Raw genomic sequence first — 23,041 nt, 5'->3', positions numbered from 1 at the left:
GTTGTCACTCTGCTCTGCTTGTGAAGCTCAAGCTGACCCCAGGGGGATTCAATAGCATGGACTCGGCAACAGTTGCAACATTAATTCTGCATTGCAATTGTCTTTACAACAGGCAGAGGGGCATGACCACTGTAATTGCAGAATTAATGTTACTATTGATGTTGAGAAATGTCCACACTTTGTATTGTTACACTCAAGTGAACCCTCCCTGTCTTCTGGCCCAGTTTATGATCAAGCAGTTTTGTGTAGGCCCTACATGACAATCAATGTGATATTTGCACCAACACGGGACCTATTAGAGGTTGATGTTAGAGATTATTTACAAGAATATACAAATAATATCTTCCATAATAATGTGTGTTAGAGTACATACAACAATAAGTCATCGCAAATGTAAATAAATACCAACAGACAATAGGGACAGGTCGAACTAGGTGTTTTTAATGGGCCAAACATCATGTGTAATGTTTGTGCATAGACAGTTTGATAAGAATCTCACTCACGCCTCTTAACAAAACTAATAAGGTGCCAAACATTGTTGACTCGCACAAAAGACAATCATCATTTGTTTTTATGTACGTCTGCTTTGGCATTTGGTGACAGTGGCTTCTGCAGCCACATTTTGAATCAAATCTTGCATGCTTTGCAGTCACCTGTGTGACTTTTGCATGATTTATTACTGATGATCCAAATCTGTCATTACCTGATGTCCTGTTTGCTAACAACCTGCAAACATCCAGAGTACCTCTGGAGCTATCTCCTCCTGCTGAAGTTGTGGCAGCACATTACATCCCTGAAGGCAGGTACCTGACCCAACCCACAGGCATGACCCTCTGTATGGGAGTGCAGACTTACAGGAGCTGTGGGACATTTGCTTTTCAACAGTTTATCCCAGCTTTATAGACATCTTTTACAGCACAGTCATGTGGGACAATGTTTTTTTCACACCAGCCCTGCTTTCATACATTACTGTAACATTACAAACAGACTCAGTAGGAATGACCTTTAAACTTTCCATGAAATATGTCACATCTGTTGCAAGAGAATTAGCTGGCGGTGGATGCTGTGGGGGACTGTGGTCAAGCTTTTGAGCTATGGTCATCACAATGGAAAAACGGAGGCAGGAGCTGCCTTCACATTTTATTTATTTTATTATTGAGCTTAAATATACATCATTACATTATATCATGTACCATCTGCATCAATCAGATCAGTATAAAGGTCGGTAGTCAATAGTTGTAATGGAAAATAAGGGGAAAGACAGCAAAAACTTCCAAGGCTTAGCAATAGGGTGCATGCTTACCACCCAACTATCCGCCGGCCTAAATGAAGAACTAAGGAAAAGGTTAAGGCAGCTCATGGTTATGTCAGGTAGCTGGGTGATATTACTCAGTTAAAGGGTTGGCACCCAAACTCCAACTCCAACACCAAAGGCCCACAGGCTCAGAGGCCCACAGGCTGTCACACCAACATTGAAGTTTCACCCCCCCCCCTCTCTCCCCTCCTCAACACACACACTAGATCAGGCCACATCAATACCACCAGCTAATTCAACAGATGTGACATAGTTCATGGAAAGATTAAAAGTAATTCCCACTGTCTGTTTGTAATGTTAATGTATGAAAGCAGGGCTGGTGTGAAAAAAACATTGTCCCACATGACTGTGCTGTAAAAGATGTCTTCAAAGCTGGGATAAACTGTTGAAAAGCGAATGTCCCACAGCTCCTGTAGGTCTGCGCTCCCATACAGGGGGTCAGGCCCAATGTCCATGGGTTGGGTCAGGTACCTGCCTTCAGGGATGTCATGTGCTGCCACAACTTCTGCAGGTGGAAGTAGGTCCAGAGGTACTCTGGGTGTTCGCAGGTTGTTCGCAAACAGAGCATCAAGTAATGTTGCACACAATGTTGTATACAGTCCCTTTAATTTTCCACAGCTTTGTTTCCTTGCTCTAACACACATTATTATGGAAGATATTATTTGTCTTGTAAGTAATTTCAAACATCAACCTCTAATTCACTAGGTCCTGGGTTGGTGCAAATTTCACATTGATTGTCATGTACATAAAACTGCTTGATCATCAACAGTTTAATGATGAAGTTAAACTGGGCACAAGGCCATGAAGACAGGGAGGGTTCACTTGAGAGTAACAATACAAAATGTGGATATTTCTCAACATCAATAGTAACATTAATTCTGCAATTACAGTGGGCATGCCCCTCTGCCTGTTGTAAAGACAATTGTAATGCAGAACTAATGATGTTGCTGAGGGGAATCCTCCTGGGGTTAGCTTCACAAGCAGAGCAGAGTGACAAGTGAGAGACAATCATGAATTGACTTAATATTGCTTGACTCACACATATACTGGAGCATATTGAGCAGGGAGGGCTTAAATAGCCCCCAAGGTTCAGCATCACGCATTTCTTTTGACGCAAAGTAGGGACCAGCTACGTCACTTAGAATTGGGGACTTTTATGTTTAATGCAGCGGTAGGCCTACACCGCCCCCCCCCCCCCCCCCCCCCCTCACACACATACTACATTTTACAACTACCAGCCAAAATGTACATACATGAGCTGATATACTAAACATTCGTCCGTGTAAAGCCCACGGAAACGCAACGAGTCGCCTGCGCTTTCTACGCGCAGCCACTGATCAGGGAATAGCGCGAGGTGGCTTCCCCAGCAGCCTAGAGGATCAAACAACAAACCTTTCCGATTTTCTACGTTTTCAATTATCCAATTTTCTATCAAGCTCAACACATATGCAAAATAAAAAAACACGACTCCAAAATCTTACTGACGTTTTTACCTGGCGAAAAAAAACACAATATTAGGAAGTTGAAATACATTTTCCAATTTCCGATTTTTAAGTTTTGGATAGAAAATTGAACTGATAAGCGTTACACGGACCGGGATAGCTAAAATTTTCAAGGCATCCTTTCAGTGCAATCAGTCGTCATTTGGTGACTTTACTTCATTTGAACATCTGTGTGCAAGCATTAAGTCCTCTCCTCAGATTTTATTACTGACTATTTACAGGCCTCCAAAACATTAAGCTAAAGTCTTTCTTGAAGAGTTCGGTGAACTGCCATCAGTCATTTGCATAGAGTTTGACTGTCTTATTATATCATGTGGATAATCCTGAAAACAATTATGCCAAGGAATTAATTGCACTAATCGACACTTTCTCCCTAACACTACAGCATATACAGGGCCCAACACACTCTCAAGGCCATACCCTCGACCTTGTTATTACAAAGGGTCTCAATGTCTCTACAGCTGTTAAAGACCTGACACTATCTGACCATTTCTGTGTGTTCTTTGATGTGTCTATGTCCCCACAAAGTCAGAACAGATCTATGTTGGTAAAAAGGAGAATCATAAATGATCAGTGTTCTTTTTGAGCAAGCACTCTCACAGACGTCAAGTAATTTGTCAGACTCAGTGGAAGACTTATTGGATCACTTTAATGCAAAAATGGCGGATGACATTGCTCCCTTAAAATTCAAGAAAGTTAAGGACAAACAGAAAGCACCATGGAAGCAAAATCCAGCGGTTAAACTCCTAAAAAGAGAGTGTAGGAAGACCTTAGAAAAAGTGAAGTCAGGTCTCAGAAAAAACGCTGTCAGAAATAGTGGAGTATAATATAAGTTGAAGAATATTCAAGTTAGCCTAACGAGACTGTTATTATGTAAACAGAATGAATGGAAGATGTAAACCAATACCGAAACAGGTTTCAGGAATATGGTGGATAGATTGGCCTATTAGGTGCATCTTTTTGCTTGTGTATCTTGAGAGTTAGATCAAAACATGTTTAAATTCTAGACCATCAAAAGGTTTAAAACAGCATATGTCCACTGTGGCTGAAATCATGTTATAATTTAAAGCTTAATTTCGCTGCTAAAACAGCTTTTAAAGAGGAAAGGACAGTGGACATTGCACTGAGGTGATGAGATTAAACATAACTAGAAAACGTAATTTCGAGGAAATTACCAGTGCATGCAAAAGCAAGACATAAGATAAAATGTGAAACAAACTTAAATTTACAAACCGAACCAATACGTGATTGGACTTTTACTCTCTGAAGCTTGACTTTTCCACCTCTGAGTGTGAGTGCGTGTGAGTGTGCGTGCGTGTGTGTGTGTGTGTGTGAGTGGATGTAAGTGGATGTAAGGAGCATGGCTTTCTATGATGCAGTGAAATGGGGGAGTTAGGTTAGAATGTTGTGGAGTGCATGGAGAAGTGTGGTATATGAAGTGCTGCAGTCAGGTGTGTGTGTGTGTGTATGAGTGAATGGGTAGACAGAGAGAGCTGATAATGCAGGTTCAATTTAACTGGCTGTCAATTAAACTTGATAGGGCCTTGAGCACCTGGCTCTTGACACAGGTGCAAATCAGCTTAATCAGCAGTGCAGTGCGATAGACCTCTGAAGTTTGCCTACAAAAAAGCTTGCCATATATGGGCAGTTGGCTTCAATTAACTCCCGGATCTCCTTATATGGGCAAGGATAGCAGCTTCAGAGGTCTATGAAAAGTCAATGGGGAAACATATTTTGCTAATATCTTTAAGTTTACAGAACTGAAATATACATAGACTTAGTCTTATTTTCAAGACCTACGTAACAAAGTTTGAACCAAGTTTCTACGTTAAACGGTTGAAGCTAATTAGGACCTGGTTAGGAGAATAATAATAACTAGAAATGCAATTCCACGGAATTACCAGTGCATGAAAATGCAAAAATGTATAGAGAGATAACGTAGATATGGTTAATAAGGTGTAGCTAGGGTAAACATGGTGGTTGCATAGTTTAAAGAGAGTTGATGTGTGAAGGTAGACAGTTTAAAGCTTAAACATTCCAGTTGTAACTTAACTAATGATTTCTAAAAAGGTATGTTAAAATGTTAACTATGTTAACAATGATAACCAGGTTGATTGGTTTACTTAGCTAATGATTTCTAACAGTTATGGTAAAAATACTAACAATGCTAACTATGCTAGCAATGTTAACCGGGTTGATTAGCTAACCTAGCTAATGATTCCTATCAGTTATGCTAAAAATGCTAACAATGCTAACTATGCTAATCAGGTTGATTAGCTAACTTAGCTAATCATTTCTAGCAGCTATGCTAACTATGCTAACAATGCTAACTATGCTAACCATGCTAACTAGCTAACTTGCTACTGAGGACTTCTATTTTGAAACATTTATTGATAGGGTATCCATGGCTGCCACTATCAGGAATAAAGAAGTTACTGTAGTAAAATCATGTTGGTTGCTATGGAAACGGTCATAAATGCTTAATTTTAATGGTTGCTATGTTGGTTGCTAGGTACATAGAGGTCTCATGTAGTTGACTGGAGGCATAGTTGATGATAACTGACAGTTGGAATGGTTGAACAGTTAAATAGTTGAGTAGTTTCAATGGTTAAATTATTTAATAGTGTATTATTGCAGTGAGGACTTTTATTTTGAAACAGTTGTGGAAAGAGGAAACAGTTTAATAGGATATGTAATCTTCACAGAGAGATTGTATGCTTGAAGCCTGAGAGAGAGAGGGTTGCTGCAGGTGGGGCTGGCCACCTGGCATAAGATTCTAATTGCTTAACGACCCGATTGTGATGTCATAGAGGCCAATGTTAAGTCTATGGGGAAATTTTTAATAGTTTTTAATTTATAGTTTAAAAAGTGTAACAGTTACAACGTTGAAAAATACATAGCAGCATTCCCCTATTGAAGACCTACGTTGCAACGTTTGAATGAAGTTTCTAGGTTAAACGGTTCAAGCTGAATAGAAAAAAATAATTTGGTAAGCGGAATAAGAAGAAGAAGCCTAGGAAGAACAGTACAGTGCATTTTCATGCACTGTAATAATAATAAGAAGATGCCCAGGAAGAACAGAACAGTGCATTTGCATGCACTGTAATTAGTAGAGAGACAGAAGACAGAAAGTCAGAGACGGTAATATCACTCTAACAACTACAGCTCATTGTCTCCTTGCTGCCAACTGGTGGTCGTATTGAAGTACTTTCCAGCACAGTTTGCTATTGCGTGTAGGCTGATGCTTCTCTGCTTGAAACCCATCACAATCATGCAAAATATCTACCAACATCTCCATACCCACTGCCAAGTCAAATCCCTGGCTGGTGATCCCTAAGCCAAAACTGTGGTGCTGTCCCGCTTTTAAACTATCGATTGTGAGTGTGCAGTTCAGATGAAAGTGGAATGGTGATTCTGATTAAAATGGCCTGCATGGTGGTGGTGGTCTGTGTGCTTTTGTCCATTGTATTGGACTGCTGAACAGGGGAGATGAGTCAGCATGGTCCCTATGCCTGTGTATTCACTCACTCCCATCATACACACCTCTGTATTCATGTCTGTACAGAGCGCGCGTGCACACACACACACACACACACACACACACAGAGCAAGGGGGGGGGGTGCACAGCATGGTTTAGATGAGAAACATCTAGAAGGTACAGCGAAAATCAGCTCAGTAACATCAGTGGGTAACAAAACAAGTATAGTAAAGGCTAGCTGACTCATAGCAGAGCTCATCAACCTTTTTTGTTGAAGGTCTGAATTTGTCAATGACTACCTCAGGTATCGAATGTCTACGAGCCATATGGACTTAAATATTTTTTTGAAAAACACAAAGCAGGACTTTTAAAAAAATATCTAAAATAACCGGCACCCAATTGGCACCCAGCTATTGTGTGTGATTTGTTGAATAAGGATACTGAGTCAGCATGGATATATCCTAATAAGACCTTATGCTCACGGTGAGGTAAGATTTTCATATGGATGAGCTCAAGCCCAAACTCTACACAGATGTACAAATTACAGGGGTTGAATCCCAAAGTGCGCCTTGCCCTTGGGAACTAAGGACTAAAGACTCACAGGCTGAATCCCAAAGTGAGCCTTGAGGACTCACAGACTTAATTGATCTCAGATGTTAAGTAGGTGAGCGTGTGAGGCCACAGGCTCAGATAGGTATAAATGGGTTTGGGATAGCATTTCACAAGATCACATGTTAGTTTGTTGAACGTTTGTTGCTTTTCACACAGCCAAGGTACAGGAGAGGGCTGCCAGAAAACACATTCTTTCAAACTCATGTTTTACAAGCTCAGCTGGTCATGTGTCATGCAGCTGTTTGCCTTTGTAATTTTTGGTCTGTCTCTGCGGTAAACGTCACAATGCTTTGAACTGTGGGTAATTCCCTTTGGTGAAGTCTGCACCTATGCAGACTCACGGAAAGGGCTCAGTAAGTTTGTACTCACACCCTTTGAAATGTGACATTGGGACAGGCCTAAGCCCTTACGAATTTTGCGAGACCTCGCAGCAAAGTCCATGAGTCTGAGTCTGGACTTTGGGATTGAGCCAGTGTCACCTATTGGAAAGAGCAGAGATGTAAAAGTCTTGCTTCAGAAAGTAAAAGTTCTGCCATGTATTGGTTCTACCTGTGCGCTTAACACAGGTTATTTCACTAATTATCTCATCTACCTGGCTTAAGAGCTGTGGTCATTAAAATCAGCGGATTAAGTGAATGGTTGGAACAATGTGGCAGAACTTTTACACCCCTGAGAAAGAGGGGAGTCACACCCACAGGGCCTTCTCACCAGTGTGAGCGCTTGAAGAGCCAACTGGTTCTCTCTGAGCTGCCTCAGCTCACGTAGCTTCATGCCTTTGGCTGAAGAAGACTGGGTGGCACATTCAAACTCAGCCCTCAGCACAACTTTCCTGATACTGGGAGCACAAAAGATTGACAGAGAACTTAGAAGCAATATAGGTACGCAAAGATTTCACACAGTACATACAGTAAGCTATAGGAATTTTATTTTCATATGCTAGTTCTACATCCAAAGGCAATATGATCATTCTTCATCCTGAACTACTCAAAGTAGACTCACCTCTCCAGTTCTGCGATTCTGTCGGTCATTTCCTCATCTTTCTATGAGAATTACAACCAAAACAAGGTTGTTAAAAAAACTAATCACTATTCACTAATCACTAATTTGTGACATCAATATCAGCTCAGGCAAGCTTCCCGATTTCGACATTAGATCTACACTAGAACCGATAGTAATGAAGGATCTTTGCTAGAACCTATTACCTTAATTCTGTCCCTCTCTCCTTGCACAAGTTTGTTTTTAGAACGACGCTCTGTTCCAAACATCCTTATTTCAATTTCCGTTTTAGTCGTATACACTCAAAAATGGTTTTATCATTGTAAATTAATCATGATGTTGGCATAACAACGGTTACTACAGCCTACCGGAAATTGTCAGCAAATCAATTCACTATAGGACCAATCAGAGTAGTGAATTTAAGCCATGTGACTTCGTTACGCATGTTTTTGTTTGGCAACCCGGAAGCTTGGCACCTCCTCATGTCATTTTACCATTGAATGTCATGTTATCTTTTTCAACACACGGGCGTTGAAAACGTGTCAAAATGTTTACACGTACCTTTGAAATAACAGTTTGGAGTAAAACGTTTTCTTTCTTATAGCATGGCCAACAGCTCTATGCCAGTCTTCTAGCCAACCTTCACCGGCAAACCAACATCCAAGAGTTTTCAGCTGTGTCATTTTTATGATGAGATAACCGGTAACTAGCATAGGTAACTAGTCTTGCTATTTAGATTGTGTGCTGGGTGTCGTTTGTCTGATCTTAAACTGATCACAGGCTGAAAGAGCCTCTCTTTTTCTAGACCCAATCCCCTCGAAGGATCTTTAGCAAAAGGTGCCTGTCGGCATGATGATGCGACAAGGTTTACAAGTTGTACGAGGACTTTATCGAAATGGAATGAAATGGAGTGTACTCGCCGGTCGGCAGTCCATCAACCGGGTGCCTGTCTCCCAGTCTATGGGTGTTCGTGCTCTGACGGTAAGGCATTTATGCTACGGGTTTCGCCCATTAATTTGTCATTGATAACATGACACACACGAGGGGATTGAGACAGATGTTCAACCTCAACCTGACCTTTAGTCATTGCTGTTCACATACACGTGGCCTTAGCGTTGTGACGCCCAAAAATGTGTCATAAATAGTTATGATAGTACCCTAGATTGTGTATGTGGTATATTAGAGAATACTGTCTACTGAAGTCTGTTGTAAAACACATGATGTAAAAAGGCCTATTATTTAGCAACATTGATGTACCTTCTTGACCAGCAGATGTCGTCATGGCCTTTCTCTTCGCCACCGAGGGATTACAGTCTGCCCAATGATTCTTGGAGTACAGAGATGCAAAGCCTATATGACCACTACAACGCACTGTGCGAAGTTGAGGAGGAAGGAGAAAAGAAGAGGGGACCATGGAGGAGGTTACCCAGTTACAATCGCACTCTTAAATATGCCACTGGTAAGCAGTCACACACACACACACACACACACACACACACACACACACACACACACAATGTATCCTACAGTGCACATTTCCAGACCTTTTCAAGTTATGTTTCAGACTCATTTGATTAAATTATCTTTTTCTCAACATTTACACACACTGCTTCCAATATGGCACAAACAGGTGTTTGGAATGTTTTGTAAATATACACATTTTTTTATATATAAATGACTGTAATACTCCATTTACATAAGTATTCAGAACCTTTGTAATAAGGTCTGGCAAGTGGCAATTGAGCTCTGGTGCATCCTACTTCTATCAATGGTCCTTGAGATGCTTCTAGAATTGAGGTCCACCTTTGCCTAAATGAATTCAGTGGACATTATTAAGAGTGGCACACATCTGTCTATATAAGGTCTCACAGTTGATGCCCTATGTCAGAATGAAAGTGAAAAAAAAAACAAGCCACGAGGTCAAGAGAAATGTCCGTAGAGCTGCGAGACAGGGTTGTGTGAAGATGCAGATATGGAGTCCAAAAGTGCCCAAGAGCACGGTAGCCTCCACCATTCTTAAATGGAAAAGATTTGGAACAACCAATAGTCTTTCTCTGGCCTCCCAGCCAAACTGAGAGACAATAATCAGGGCCTTGGTCAGACAGGGAACCAAGGACCCTGTGGTCACTATGAGTGAGATCCACAGTTCATTCGTGAAGATGGGAAGCGTACAGAAGAACCACTCAATACCATGACCATGACACACGACACACTCAAGTCCTCCAGTCACCTCTTTATCCTTCCTCTCCCCTTCAGGTGGCCGATGCCTCAGTAAGGTCCTACAGGCCAAAGCCAGGCTCTTCACTCGGAACATTGAAGAGCCGGGAGCAAGCTTTGAGTATGTGGTCTTCCTGAACAAACAAGAGAAGACCTGTGTGTGCGTCTTCCAAGCTGGACATCTTCTGGAGGGACCCCCGGGGTAAGGACTGAGCTTTTGTAAGGAATGAGAGGGGTACATGGCTACACTTTTATGGGTTTAGTGGGATTTATGGTACTTAGCTGATGCTTTTGTCCAAAGCGGCTTTCAGAATATGGTCATTACAATAGTTAAAATGAACAGTAAGCAGTTTTAGATACATTTTTATTTATTTAACCTTTATTTAGCCAGGAATTGTCCCATTGAGACTGAGCGTCTCTTCTGCCAGGGAGTCCTGGTCAAAATGGCAGCCAAACAAATAGTTCCAGACACAGACAAACACATAAAACACATTTACATAAAACACAGTAGCAGCTAAGAGTTTTGTGAAATACCTCTAAAAGCAATGACATTCCTCAGTGCACACAGTATTAATTTTTCTCTTAAAAGTATCCAATGAAGGCAAAGAGTCCATACTCCATGTATTCTGCAACTCATTCCACAGATGTGGAGCAAAAAAAGAAAAACTTGTTTTCCCTAATTCAGTACGAGGGGTGACAGACTGCAGTAATAACTTGTGTGAGGAACGTGTGCTATATGATGGAGTGCAAAAAGTTAGAAGATCACAGATATAGCGGGGGAGTTTGCCCAACAATGCTTTAGCAATGAAAAGTAACATGTGCAATTTCCGCCTTAGATACAAAGATGGCCATTGAACTTTAGAGTACAGCTCACAGTGGTGAGTTCTTGCGGGGGCCCCTGTTACAAACCGCAATGCAGAGTGATAGACTGCATCCAGCTTTTGGAGGAGATATAAAGGTGCATGCATATAAATTGTGTCACCATAATCCAACACTGAGAGAAAAGTACTCTGGACCAGTCTTTTTCTTGTTAGAAATTAAAAGCATCTTTTTAAACGAAAATAAAAACCGACCTTAGGTCTTAGCTTTCTTAAAAGATTGTTTATGTGTACTTCAAATGTGAGTTTTTGGTCCAGCCAAATGCCAAGATATTTATACGACGTAACCCTCTCCAAGGAGGCACCATCAAGTGTTGTTAAATTACCATCAGGACATGATCTTGAGCGAGTGAATATCATATACTTTGTTTTCTTTGTGTTTAATGCTAGCTTTAACTGCAGTAAAGCATTCTGAATGGATATGAAGGCAGTTTGTAAAGAATCCAGAGCATCTTGCATAGAGGAACCAATAGTGTATAAGATGGTATCATCAGCATACAGATGTACTTTGGCTGGACTTAGGCCTTTATCTAAATCATTAATGTACAAAGAGAATAGGATTGGGTCAAGAACTAAAGCAACGTTGGTAAGCCTACTTTAGCAAATTAGTAATGATAACAAAGATATCGATATATTATCAAATATCAATAATAAAAATAAACAAAAAGCATAAATACAAACATAGCTACTAAACATACAGTAGCATTTAAGCAGATAACTTTGAGCTGAACAATATGTATTTTTAAAATGTGTGTATTTTTGTGTACTAAATATCAAATATGTGTATTTGTATTTTGAAATACATAAAGGAGTATAAGGTTGTGAGAGGAGTGTAGCACCTTAGTGACCAATAGTGGCCATGACCATTGTGTGATATGTAAATGTTATTGTGTAACTACTGTTATTGATTCAACCACTAGGCATGTCCATGGTGGAGCGATCGCCACCATCATCGACTCTATCACGGGAACAATCGCCACCTACCTGGCGGGGCCTGTCATGACTGCTAACCTCAACATTAATTATCGCAGGTAACTTACAGGAGAATGGAGGTATTTTAGTTCCACCTTTACTATGGCCTCCGGAAATCCTAATATGCATGATGCTTCTCTTTATTCGTACATTGCACTTAGTCGTTTGATGTTCCTCTTCAAAGTGGTTTACAAATGTGGTAGCACAAGTAAATAACCTATGGGAAGGAAATAATGTTGTGGATAACCGTCTCTCTTGTATTATGAGAATTGTGAGCTCAGCTGAACTGATGATTACCCCCACCAAGGGGGTTGTTTTCAACCCATGCCGGCGCAGGGCAATTCTAACGTCATTAACGTCAATCTGTCATTCATTTCCCAGGGAGTGATGCAAGCATAGAAATGATCACACACAAACAGTACTAACCAATAAGCCAAAAAACACAGAGATGGGTAGGCCATTGTGGTGGTTAAAATCTGGCATAGGGTGTTGACATTTAATTGAAGGGCATTATTGGGCCTTGGTGAAGGTTTATGTCCTTAAGGGCCATTCTAGGCTATTAAGATTTTTTTTTCGAAGTTGAAATACAATTTCAACTCTTTCACTTTTAACAAAAGAGTTATATAAGAAGAGGTTATCATTTAGACAGTTATTTCATCTTAAACCTAAAGAAATAGTTTTCTATAATATAGACATTCATTTGTTCATCATCAGTTCATTTGTAGTTTGATGAACATCCATTAATAGACCCTAAGACTAAGTAGTGTTTACACTGGACCATCGCTTCAAGTTGTGAATAATACACCATAATATAGGCTGCCGCTGCAGTGCCACCCTTTCCTTAAAGAACATTTCAAAATTGGTCCACACAGGCATCCTCTATAAAGCAACCACTTTGCGACAGTATCATTTGGCCCGGTGTCATCCAATCGTGTTTTTTGCACTCAACTTCCTTTTCTTAGCGCTTCGGTCAGCGCTCTCAGTGCTTGTTGCGAGGTTAAGACATTTCCCCCTCTTTAATTTTGATTGGTCGTTGAAAGAAAAATGACATTGGGGGATTCGACTTAAGATAGCGGCCTGCAGCTGTCTTAAGATGACTGCATAACGTGATTATTTCTGAGATTCTGATGCGTTTTCAACCATGATGTATGCATAATTCCAGTTTGAAAACGTATCAGAATCTCAAGAAGCTTAAGACGGCCGTAGGCGGCTACATCAAGTCGAATCCCCTTATTGCCCAGCTTGTGTTCTAAAAGTTGTACAGATTTCAACTGTCAGCGTTCTGAGCGTGTTGAGTGCCGTGAACGCTGAACTTCATAGAATTAGTATTGACAATAACCACTTTCGGCTCAAAAAACGTGATTGGTGGACACAAGCCCTTGAGCTCTTGTGTTGTGAATATATTCTGCTATGATGATGGCCTTCTCTCCCTTTCACAACTCATCAGTAGGTTGCTTGTGTGGCGGGTTTCTCTGATGTTGACCTTTGCTTTCTCAGCCCCATCCCTCTGGGCAGCGTGGTGTTGGTGCACAGTGCGTTGGAGAAGACCGAGGGCCGCAAAACCCTCATTTCCTGTCGGGTTACCAGCGCAGATGGAACCAGGCTGCACACAGAGGCCACAGGTATGGAGCACGCAGTCCTGCTTATCTCTATGATGATGACACGCACACACACACATATGCACTTATACACACTTATCAACACACACCCATGACCAGTCCTTGTCCCCACTGGAGATACAGATGATTTAGCAGAGGTAGGGATAGGAAAACCAGAAGGAGGGAAATCCCCCCCCCCCATTCCCCCTAAAAATCGCACACTCACACATGCACGCACACATATGCACTTTTAGACACTCATAAACACACACTCAAACACACACACACACACACACACACACGCACACATTCATGCACGCAAACAATGTTCCACAGACACTCACTCATATACACATGCACGCACGTCGCACACGCATGCACTCACTCACTCACTCACTCACTCACTCACTCACTCACTCACTCACTCATATACATACACACACACACACACACACACACACACACAAACACACCTATACTTATCAAGTTTGTGCGCTCCCTTACATGCTAAACATGTATGGACTTATCTGGTTTCTCTCATGTGTTTATCTGAAATGGCCCCCATGCATACACACACCCTGCGTTGTGGTTGCATGCTCTGAGCACTTCCACTGTATATGGGACCAGTGGTCTAGTGCTGAGCATAGTGTGGTTTTTCCGTTGCCATTTTATTTATTTGTGTACTTTTTGCTCCATTTTCAAGCTTTTCCAGATAAACACCACATCTTGACTTGACTGTGTGTGTGTGTGTGTGTGTGTGTGTGTGTGTGTGTGTGTGTGTGTGTGTGTGTGTGTGTGTGTGTGTGTGTGTGTGTGTGTGTGTGTGTGTGTGTTCTTTTCACAGGGTTATTTGTGGCAATCAATGTGGGCCACTTATTTGGAGCGTGATGTGCGAACCGAACAACCTCTGCCACAAAAAAAAAAGAAACGGAAAAAAAAAACGTGGAAACTCACCTTGCAGCCGAAGCCGAGGCCTTCCCAGACAGTATGAGTGTTGGTGTGTTTGTATGAGAGCAAAGTTATTATGTCGCTCTGTGCAGTATATGCGAGTATGTGAATTTAGTTTAATTTAATTTAATTTAATTTGTTTACGAGGAAGGGAAAGATTGACCAGTCCAACTAACATTTTACCTCTTTGAATAGTCGAGACATGCCTGACGTTCTACCCCCAAATTGTCCATATGCTTGACTAACACGTGTGCTTTTGTAGTACGGTCATGCAGCACACTATACTCAGCTCAGTTTCTCAGCATTTTGTCTTTCAGGCTCTCATTCTCTCTCAATGTCCTTGTCCTCCTTCACTCCTTCCATTTTTGCATTTACGTTTTTAAAATCTCCATCCTGCATCCTCCATAGCCCCTATGTTTGTTGTTCATCCTACCTCTGATGTTACAAGGGACGTACAAGGCTGCTCTCTATTTAGTTTTTTAATCTGTACGTCTGGATATTTATGAGCAAACTATTTATTCTCAAGTAACAGTTATTATTTCATCATAGATTTTTAAAACTTATTTTATTTTGAATATGATACAGTATTTATGGTGTGGCCTTCTGATGATGATCCATAGCTGACAGTGTTTTCAGACAATGTTCAATGCATTACTGGGGAGTCAATAAATCTTTCTGAAAAATGATATCTTTGCAAGAGATTTCTGTGACTGCAATTTGTCAGTTTTAGATAACATTTTGTGACTTGAAACAACATTTGTTAATGTACTATGGACCAATATTTAGCAGTGAGTGATTAGAGGGAGCAAACTGTGTTGGTCTTGATCTTGTAAATTGCAGACACTTGTTGAAAGCGCTCATGGCAACACATGCATCTGAACATTTGACTCTAACATGTCATAAGGTCAGATATGCTAGACTAGGAGTGATGACACTACGCAGGTGTGTCCTAGATCCACACCAGTGTATCGGACATGAGTGGGGGTCTTGCTGGGGTTTCGCTGACCTTTTCACCTGGTATTTCACAAGTGCAACTGACTTTTACTAAATAAAATGTTTAATTCACGGAAACAAACAAGGCTGTTTTGATCATTTCTGCGTCTTCCCTTTATTGTTTTTTTTCGGCCTCTGGAGCATTTGTTTTTTTTACCAAAATGAGGCTATATTCTACAGACCAGTGACTTTTTAAAATTATTATTGTTATTATTATTTTAATGAATTTATCTATGTTTTTGCCCGATTTAGGCTGCTTAACTCAAGAAAGAGGGATTTGGAAGCTATTCATTACCTTGTGTGTTTATTCAGTGTGGTAAACTGAGATGCATTTAGATCTCAGTAGTGAAACCTCTGGTCTCCATATCTGGCCTTTTTATGTAAGGGGTGTAGGTGATGGAAAGCCTATTCAATTGTTATACTTTTTTCCATTAGCTTGGAAACAATGAGAATTGGAATTGAAGTCCTGAATACATAATGTGTTTGCTACTGTAATTTACAGTTGCCAATAGTTTGTATTCTTTTTGGATATGTGATCATGACGGACTGAAGGAGTCCAAAAGATGCTCATCGAAAATAGCGAGATCTTGACTTATCCCACATTATTATTATCAAAGATTAATTCTCCCTTTTCTTCATGTTATTTAGGAAACTATCGACTTTTACGTCTTCCAAATGAATTGTATCGCATACGATTCAATTGGCGCAGCGTTCACAGGCTGCTTTGGTGTCTGTGTGCGCGCGTCCTAGCTCTCCAGAGGTTCGCAGTGCGGGTGAAACGCTGGCCAAAATAGGTCGCAAAGCAGAGACCGCACCTCAGTGGGTTGGGGCTGGAGAGGGCCATGGTCAAACGGGTAGAAGAGATTGGTTTCTGTGGAAGGGGACCAACTTAAAATTGGTTTTGACACTTTTCCAAGAGCTGCAAGTGATGATGAAAACCGCCCAACTCATCTCTTTCGTTGTCTCTTGCATGCAATGGCCTGTTTTCACGACGAAGTGAAATACCTCATGCATTTTCATTAATACGGTTCATAAATGTAAACAGTGAAATATTGTAAGGTCTATATGGAAGAGAAATAATCAAACTAAGCCTGTTCAGCTCCCTGGCAGATGCGCGCAATTGTCCAATGGGTGATTACGGGCTAAGCATCCTAATTTAATTATCGTTCCAGATAGAGGCATATTCTACCCTAAATTCTTGTCTAAAATGGTGGCAAAATAAGTTAAATACTTTTCATTTCTGTAATTATAGGCTACATGTATCTTATCTGGCATCGGTAACGTTTTAGTAAAACTGTGAGACTTCTCCACACAGCAAAATGTTATATCATAACATATACAGTGAGGAGAAAATGTATTTGATACCATGCTAAAGTTGCCTAAAAAGAGGAATATAAAATCGTCATTTGACAATTGATCTTAATGTCTTAATTTCAAAAATTGAGTAAAAATAAAACCGCTAAGTACGCCAATTTTCTTTGTGATGGAAGAATGTTTCGTAAATAAATAAATGTTCTTCCTAAATGCTAGGGGGAAGTAAGTATTTGACCCCCAATGTAACCCTATGGGAATTCAACACATAGGGTTAACATAGGGGCGGGCAGATTTTTATTTTTTAAGGCCAGCTATTTTATGGATTCAGGATATTATGCATCCTGATAAAGTTCCCTTGGCCGTTGGAATTAAGATAGCCCCACATCATTACATACCCTTTACCATAGCTAGAGATTGGCATGGTGCTTTTTCCAGTAGGCCTATTAGCCTGTTTGATGCTCATTGAGCTCAATGCAAATCAAACAGGCTAATAGGCCTACTGGAAAAAGCACCATGCCAATCTCTAGCTATGGTGAAGGGTATGTGATGATGTGGGGCTATTTTAATTTCAAAGGCCAAGGGAAATTTATCGGGATGCATAATATCCTAGATCCATGAAATAGCTGGCCTTTAAAAATAAAAATCTGCCTGCCCCTATGTTAACCCTATGTGTTAAATTCCCATAGGGTTACATAGGGGGTCAAATACTTCCTTCCCCTAGCATTTAAGGAAAACATTTATCTATTTACGATACATTCTTCAATCACAAAGAAAATTGGTGTCCTTGGCGGTTTGATTTGTACTAATTTTTTGAGTTAAGGCATTAAGATCAATTGTCAAATGATGATTTTATATTCCTGTTTTAGCAGGGTATCAAATACATGTGCTCCTCACTGTATGTATATATGTTTTAGAGGCTTCCTACCCCATGATACTTGGGAGAGATTCCCATCTGCGCGCAGCTGAGTATTTCATTTCATACATCTTTTGTATGCATGCAAGTTGGCTTTTTAAAGACCTTCATATTTTTCCAAATACAGGCTGAATGCAGAATTTGAGTCCGTGTTGTACCAGTCGAGTTAAAGGCGCGTTATGTAACAGCGCATTCGAGTCCAGGCCAAACAGAGATCAATACACCTCACTATCTTTCAGGTTGCAATAAACATTCGAAGACGGAGTTTTGTTCAGTTCCAGAAAACAACAATGGAAATGTGTGATATACCTTTCAATATTGCCTTAGACAAATACAAATGTAATTTCCCAGGACAACGCTAGCCCGTTCTTAGTAGGCTACAACGATATGAATAGGGAACCTGATCACATGGATCCGGTTTTTGTACTGATTTAAACGGTAGGCCTAATCAAGGCCTAATTTGATTAATGCACAGATAGTGTGTTTGTCAGTTATGCAGTAAACCATGCCTGCGCGACTCAGAGGCCGTTACATAATCGCCGGTGACATAACCGAGTGAGCTGGGGACGGCGCGAGAACGCCGCAAACGGGACAACAGCGCGCGAGCGGTGATTTTCCAAGCGCACTGTCAGCGGTGCTCTGTCCCGGTCACTCGGCAATCAGCTGCTTTTCCCTCTTCGAAATGACAACAGTGGGGTGCTTGTCCAACCACAGAGCTATCGGTAGCGGCAAAACAACCTTGTCAAGGAACAACATTTTGCTTTAGCTCCGGGATTGCAAGAAACTAGAACTTTTAACTTTGTTGTAGTAGCCGAACTCTAAGGAATATTAGCGTAGCCTACTTGGGCATGGCGATGTGTCTGCTTAAACGCTTGCGTCGCCCGGGGCGCTAGCGCAGCAGGTGTTTATAGGGTTTAGACTGCCATGCAATCAGCAGTTCTTTTTAAATTATATAACATTCACGAGGAAGGAAATACTTTTTCCTGACAATTGTAGAAAGAAACCTTTCTTAGTGAACAGTTTGGCGAAGCAGTGGTGGACCTGGGAACGAGTTGATTAAAAAGTTATGGAAAATGATTATCCTGATTCGCCGGATGGATATAGCAACGACGCACAAATCAAATCTGGTAAGGACCAAATATTTAATAGCGCTCAACATCATGAGGTTAATTCTACTCAATTGAAGATTTAGGAGTTTGAATATTGCGCAACAGACTAGAGTAGGTCTCTCTGTGTCCTCTCACTCGTTGTACAACATACAATGACAATAAAGGCTATTCTATCTATTCTATTCTATTCTATTCTACTCATGGAGCAAGGTTTGTTTGTGTGTGTGTGTGTGTGTGTGTGTGTGTGTGTGTGTGTGTGTGTGTGTGTGTGTGTGTGTGTGTGTGTGTGTGTGTGTGTGTGTGTGTGTGTGTGTGTGTGTGTGTGAGTGAGTGAGTGAGTGAGTGAGTGAGTGAGTGAGTGAGTGAGTGAGTGAGTGAGTGAGTGAGTGTGTGTGTGTGGGTGTGTGTGTGTGTGTGTGTGTGTGTGTGTGTGTGTGTGTGAGAGAGCGTATGTGTGCGTGCGTGTCAGTCAGTTAGGGGTTGGAATTGTGACATATTAATAGATAATCACTTGTACAAAATCCAAAGTAATACACTTTCGTATACACTTTATTTATCCCTGTTCTTTAACACAGTCACACATACAGTACAGAGACATGCGAAAAGAGAGAGAGTTTTGTGCTATCTGTAAATGAGACAAGTCATTGTTCAATGAGCATTGACAAAGTCACAAAATCATTGGATAGAGCTGACAGTTTGCCACAAATCTAAGGTATGCCCCTTAGCACCAAATATTCCCAGTTGCATAACACACTGCTCAATCTTTTTTCTTTTAAAAATGATTGAGCATGCACAGAGAGAGAGAGAGAGAACACATTTTACAAATGTGATTGTCTCTCCTCCATCTCCTCACATAGATAAATTTGTTTTATCTGATCTGTCTATTCTCTCTCTCTCTCTCTCTCTCTCTCTCTCTCTTCACCTCTGAATGGCGCTGTGTGTTGTAAGAGTGCTGTAATCTGGATTAGAGTTGGGATTAGGGGTTAGTGTGTCTGTTTGGACTTCACCTCTATTTCTAGAAGCTGATTGGCTAATTTCAGATCTACTGCTTGACCCCTTTCGACCTACTGCTCAAATTACTTCAATACGCAGGAGGGCTGCAACGATTAGTCCATTAATCGTTCAGTTGTCAACCACTGAACTATTTGCAAACAATGTTGTGTAATTTTTTCAGGAAAATAGGAGACCGTACCTTCAAATTCTCAGATTGCAGTTTCTTAAACTTTGATAATTTGAACTCGCAACTCCTCAACAACAGTAAACCAAATTTGCATCTGGACAGAACAAGGATGTCAAGGATCCCTAATCAACCATTTTTCACCTTTTCCTGACATTTTATCAATCAAACAACAAATTGATTAATCGAGAAAATAATCAGCAGATTAGTCAACTATAATTTGACTAAATAAAGTAATTGTTAGTTACTGCCTTAATATGCAGTGAACTTTCCCAAACCACTCCTTTAGCATACAGGTGCATTTGTTTGTTTGTCATAAATCCTCCTGACCATGTCAAAGTGTCCTCCAGAGCTAGACACTGAACCTCAAACTGCTCCTGATGTGCAGCCTCTGTCATCTCTCTGTGTGTGTGTGTGTGTGTGTGTGTGTGTGTGTGTGTGTGTGTGTGTGTGTGTGTGTGTGTGTGTGTGTGTGTGTGTGTGTGTGTGTGTGTGTGTGTGTGTGTGTGTGTGCGTGCGTGCGTGTGTCTGTGTGTGTGTGTGTGTGTCTGTGTGTGTGAGAATGGGTGAATATAGGGCATGACTCTTTACTTTACTCTCGAAAGCACTTTGAGTGCTCAGAGGAGTAGAAAATCATTAAATATATATATGCAGTATACTGTATACATTTACTTTTGAAGAGGAAAGTCAAGCGATTCTAAATACAAAGTGCAACAGAGGCCTGTAGTTAATGCATAAAATGTATGCACCACCTCTTAATATTGATATTATTTATTAATGCTGAAATACATGATTTTTGTCATCTTAAGTTGAGTAAATATCAGGCTATTTGTTTCCACCATACATCTTCACATCCGTATCGTAATTGAGTCCACCCATCAGCCTGTGTGTCCTCTCACATAACTTAAAGGTGTTTAAAGTTTTTTAGCTTTTAATTTACCATAACTGATCAGCTTCGGAGTCATTGGAATGGATATTTGACTTATTCCAGGTTGAATGATGGCTGTCTCGCTTCCCCTGTAGGGCCTGTGAGCAGAAAAAACACACTTGCAAGTTTGTGCCACCGGGTCGGTGCACTGACAAACAGAAAGTCTCGCTATCATGCTCATGAAAAGGCAGACCGACTGATTGAGGAGTGTTAAAATGTACACACTAAAGCTGTAGGGAAGCTCTACAGAGAAACCGGCAAGCGTAAAACGAGAAAACAGCGAAGAAATCGGCAAACCTGCATAGTTCATCTTTAACAATGTGAACTAGTTAAAAAAGTCAGGGTTTTATACAAGGCAAAGGGTCACCATAGCTCGGGCCTCCTGCATGAGCATCCAGATCGGGCTCAAAATGCAAATGCTATCATTTGATTTCGCTCTGCTCTTTGATGTGGCCAAAGTCTGCAGTCACTTGACTAGTTTTGTTTTTTGTATTGCTGAGTGCATGAAAGGTTGTCTGGATGACACATTTAATAAAAGCTGTATGAATTGACTTCATTTAAGAATTTACTGTGAGAAGAGGGCATCCTTTTCATGTCTAACTGTGTGAAATGTATGGAAATGTTCAACATGTGAGTTGGACAAGTTTACACTTGAAGAGAGAGAGAGAGAGAGAGAGAGAGAGAGAGAGAGAGAGAGAGAGAGAGAGAGAGAGAGACAGAGAGACCGAGAGACCGAGGGAAGCCGTGGGAAGCCAGAGTAAAAGATGGAAAAAGCAAGAGAGCACTTGGTTCTTTTCAGAAGTTCCACACGTGACCAGAACTTCTAATCTTCTTTCAGCAGTCAAGGCTCTTCCACGCTCTCTCTCTCCTGCTCTCTCTCTCGTGCTTCTTCATATCTTTTTTCTCCTATTCTTTCTGTCTCATGGTTTTCCTGTCTTTTAAAAATGAGCCCTTTCTTCACTCTTTACTCTTTAGAGAGAGAGAGAAAGATGAGAGAGAGAGAGAGAGAGAGAGATAAAGAGAGAGAGAGAGAGAAAGAGACCGGGGGAAGCCGTGGTTATGGTTCTTGCTGACACACCTGTCTCTCAAAAGTGGATCAGTGAAACGTTTTTCTCCAATCAGTCTAATTGAGTGAAACAATTTCCCTGCAGCATTCTGGGCATTTCAATTAGTGGAAGACCATAAAATAGTCAGCATCGTCTAAAATCGATGCCTGTGTATCATTTGTGTGCGTTTGAGTGTTTGGATGTCCCACTGTGTCTGTGTGTGCATGCCCGAATGTGCACGTGCTGGCCTAAGTTTGTGTACTAGAATGCATCTGCACCTAGAGAACAGTGGTCACTGACAGTTGGCCGACCTCAACCGGATTTAAAGGCAGGCAATCAGATGAGATGCTTAGAATACCAATAGCAGGGGTCCTACGGATTAAACTCAATGGTGTTTTAAGCCCCCAACTTCATCTTGGAGGCAGCGCTGCCACCGTCGACTTAAAGGCACCTTACGACTAACCCTAACCCTAACCCATGCCTAACCCTTGCGCCTTCCAGGCAGTGCTGCCTTCAAGACAACGTTAGGGGCTTAAAACACCAAGAATTACGGATTATATAACAATCATTCAGCACAGCTGCTGCCACACACACAGTGAGATACACAGAACTCAGACACATGCATGCATATGCATGCTGATAAACTAAACTGACATATGCTCATCCTTTATCACTATCTCACATACACTGAGGGGCAGTTTGGGGCATTTACAGTTAAAGATATACTCTAAACTCCACACACACACACACACACACACACACACACACACACACACACACACACACACGCACATGCACATGCACACAATGTCTTATAGAAAAAAGAGGAGGACATTTAAAGCTATACAAACAAACAAACGAAAAAGACTGAACTGAAAATAAAATAAGAACATTTTAAATAAAGCATGTCACCCTGAAAACACTGTCCTAGGTCAGTTAAGGCACTGTCTTGACTGAAGTGAAATACAACTCCTTGCCTATCACAGTTGCAGACTGTACATATTGCACAGTATTGTATGAAGTGTTTGTGGTAGAGATTGTGGT

The 23,041-nt window shown here is 41.0% G+C and overlaps 2 protein-coding genes across 4 annotated transcripts in view; both read left to right on the top strand.

Moving 5' to 3' along the window:
- The first annotated feature begins 8,368 nt into the window (after nucleotides 1–8,368).
- On the top strand, nucleotides 8,369–15,203 carry them4 (thioesterase superfamily member 4). 2 transcript variants are annotated; one of them, XM_062539172.1, is made up of 7 exons: nucleotides 8,369–8,619; nucleotides 8,710–8,885; nucleotides 9,177–9,363; nucleotides 10,161–10,323; nucleotides 11,920–12,030; nucleotides 13,469–13,593; nucleotides 14,414–15,203. In XM_062539172.1, the coding sequence occupies exons 2-7, from the start codon at nucleotides 8,754–8,756 to the stop codon at nucleotides 14,455–14,457; spliced, it is 762 nt and encodes a 253-aa protein (XP_062395156.1). In that variant the 5' UTR covers nucleotides 8,369–8,619; nucleotides 8,710–8,753; the 3' UTR covers nucleotides 14,458–15,203. The 2 variants fall into 2 exon arrangements, with proteins under 2 accessions (XP_062395156.1, XP_062395155.1); XM_062539171.1 differs by having other exon boundaries at nucleotides 8,369–8,885.
- Nucleotides 15,204–18,297: 3,094 nt separating this feature from the next.
- rorc (RAR-related orphan receptor C) overlaps nucleotides 18,298–23,041 on the top strand; it is a 31,414-nt gene continuing 26,670 nt past the window's right edge. The window contains exon 1 of one of the 2 annotated variants that reach the window (XM_062539166.1): nucleotides 18,298–18,864. In XM_062539166.1, coding sequence (XP_062395150.1) covers nucleotides 18,804–18,864 — 61 coding nt within the window. In that variant the 5' untranslated portion in view covers nucleotides 18,298–18,803. The remainder of the gene's footprint in view (nucleotides 18,865–23,041) is intronic. The other variant, XM_062539169.1, reaches the window with a different exon arrangement.

The sequence above is a fragment of the Sardina pilchardus genome, chromosome 6, assembly GCF_963854185.1.
Source record: "Sardina pilchardus chromosome 6, fSarPil1.1, whole genome shotgun sequence".
NCBI classification, from domain to species: domain Eukaryota; kingdom Metazoa; phylum Chordata; class Actinopteri; order Clupeiformes; family Clupeidae; genus Sardina; species Sardina pilchardus.
Note: the sequence above shows the minus strand (reverse complement) of the source record. Positions and strands in the feature narration are given on the sequence as shown.